Source organism: Nicotiana tabacum, chromosome 3 (genome assembly GCF_000715075.1).
Source record: "Nicotiana tabacum cultivar K326 chromosome 3, ASM71507v2, whole genome shotgun sequence".
NCBI classification, from domain to species: Eukaryota; Viridiplantae; Streptophyta; class Magnoliopsida; order Solanales; family Solanaceae; genus Nicotiana; species Nicotiana tabacum.
In genome coordinates this window covers 95,888,531-95,890,488 of record NC_134082.1, presented here as the reverse complement: position 1 = coordinate 95,890,488, position 1,958 = coordinate 95,888,531, and the positions used below count along the sequence as shown (strand labels likewise).

At 35.0% G+C, this 1,958-nt stretch overlaps 1 protein-coding gene across 1 annotated transcript; it reads left to right on the top strand.

The window, feature by feature from the left end:
• The first annotated feature begins 590 nt into the window (after window positions 1-590).
• Window positions 591-1,584, top strand: LOC107804264 (TLC domain-containing protein At5g14285-like). The gene has a single exon (XM_016628116.2). It carries the CDS (start codon window positions 743-745, stop codon window positions 1,490-1,492), a length of 750 nt encoding a protein of 249 aa, XP_016483602.1. The 5' UTR covers window positions 591-742; the 3' UTR covers window positions 1,493-1,584.
• The last annotated feature ends 374 nt before the right edge of the window (window positions 1,585-1,958 follow it).

Below are 1,958 nucleotides of genomic sequence, written 5' to 3'. Positions count from 1 at the left end.
AAAAAAATTACTTTTTTGTTGAAGTTGCCATATCAAATTTGCTATGAATAATTATATGTAATTAAAATTAAATTAATTTTATGATTTATACTAAATAAAGGATATACAATTAGTGCACAAAATATAAACTTATTCTTTGAGAAAATTAAATTTTAGCCTATTGTTTTAATACCAATTTCAAATATCTATATTTTGGTTTCTAACAAAAAATATACAATCTTACTCCCCCTTCACTTTTTACTTGTCCATTATTCTAAAAATAGATTTTTACTTTTATTTGTCCATTTTCGCATATCAAGAAAAAAATAATTTATTTTTCATGTTTTGCCCTTAGTATTAATTACTTATTCAAAATTATTTTTTAAATCTATTAAAATTATATACCAATTAATATGAGTATGATGGTAAATTATTACTAATATTTATTATTTTTTAAAGAATGTACAAAGTTAATAGTGGACATGTAAAAAAGAACGGAGTGCTAACTAGTAAATATTACACAGAATGCAATAGGACAATAAAACGGAGGGAACTGCAGGTTTATTGGCTCGGTGGAAATTGTACTTTTTGGAATCTTACTTCTCCTCGAGAAGCACAATTTGTCCAAATTCATACCAAACTCCACCGTCCCTACCTATTTTCCCCTTTACGTCTCAATTTCTTTCCTATAAAACCCTAACATCTCCCCTAATTCTCAATTTCCCAATCAATCAAATTCCCAAATTCTATTTCTCTCATTCATATGGAAGCTCCAATTCTCATTTCTTCAATCCCTAATCTCTTCTCCTTCTTCACTTTTTTTCTCATCATTTACCTCGTTGCTTACTTCATCATCTTCCGTTCATGGAAACCCAAGCTCCGTCCAGAAGCTTCCAGCTGCGCCATCTCCTTACTCCACGGCACCCCCGCCGTATTCTTTGCCGTTACTTCCCTACTCGCCGACCCTGATCGTGACTTTCACTCGCCCAACACCCCTTTACAAAACCTCGTCCTTGACTACAGCATTTCCTATTTCTTAATGGACCTAACCCACTACCTGATTTTTTACCCTAGTGATGTTCTCTTCATCGGCCACCACCTCGCTACCCTGTTCGTTTTCGTCACGTGCCGGTACGTGGTGTACCACGGAGCGTATGCGATTCTCGTGCTTTTGATTCTTGCGGAAGTTACTAGCTTCATACAGAACACGTGGACTCTCGCGAATGCTCGGAAATCGGACGTGGAGTTCGCTGCTAAGGTTTATGCTTTACTTTCGCCTCCGTTTTATGTTCTGTATTCGTTGGTCAGAGGTATTGCTGGGCCGTATTTTGTGTATAGGATGTTTACGTATTATTTTAGTGGGGCTGCTAATAATGTGATACCTAGATGGATTTGGATATCTTGGGTTTTTGTTGTTGTTACTGCTATTTCCGTTAGTATACTGTGGATTTCCAATCTTTGGGTTGAGTTGTATAGAGAAAGGAGTAGGGAACTTGAGAGAAAAGTTAGGTGAGTTGAATATTACTGTGTGTTTACAGATTAAGCATATATGGATTTGATTGATGAGATGATAATTGAAGAAAAATCAAATCTTTTGTTGTTGCACTTGTTGCATTATGCAGTTGTGGTGTATACTGGTGTTGGTGCTGCGGCAGAGCCAGGAATTCTAACTTGGGGATTAAAAAAATGCAAAAATGCAATACCTAAAAAGATTATGTTAAGGGGATTCAACAGTTTATATATACTAGAAAGTTTGCTTTTGCGCTAATTGCACAGTGTAATTTCTGGACGAAAGGATGTTTAATTGAATGAACTTTCTTACCTTTACCTCCACTATTCGGTGTTGGAAGGCATAACTTCAGGATTATGTTTTCTCTATAGCTTTTTACACTCTTAAATTACCTACAAAGAGTAGGTAGAAAACAATTAAGTGATATGCAGAATTAAATTGAAGGTTTTGGTTAACTTTGAGATTGATG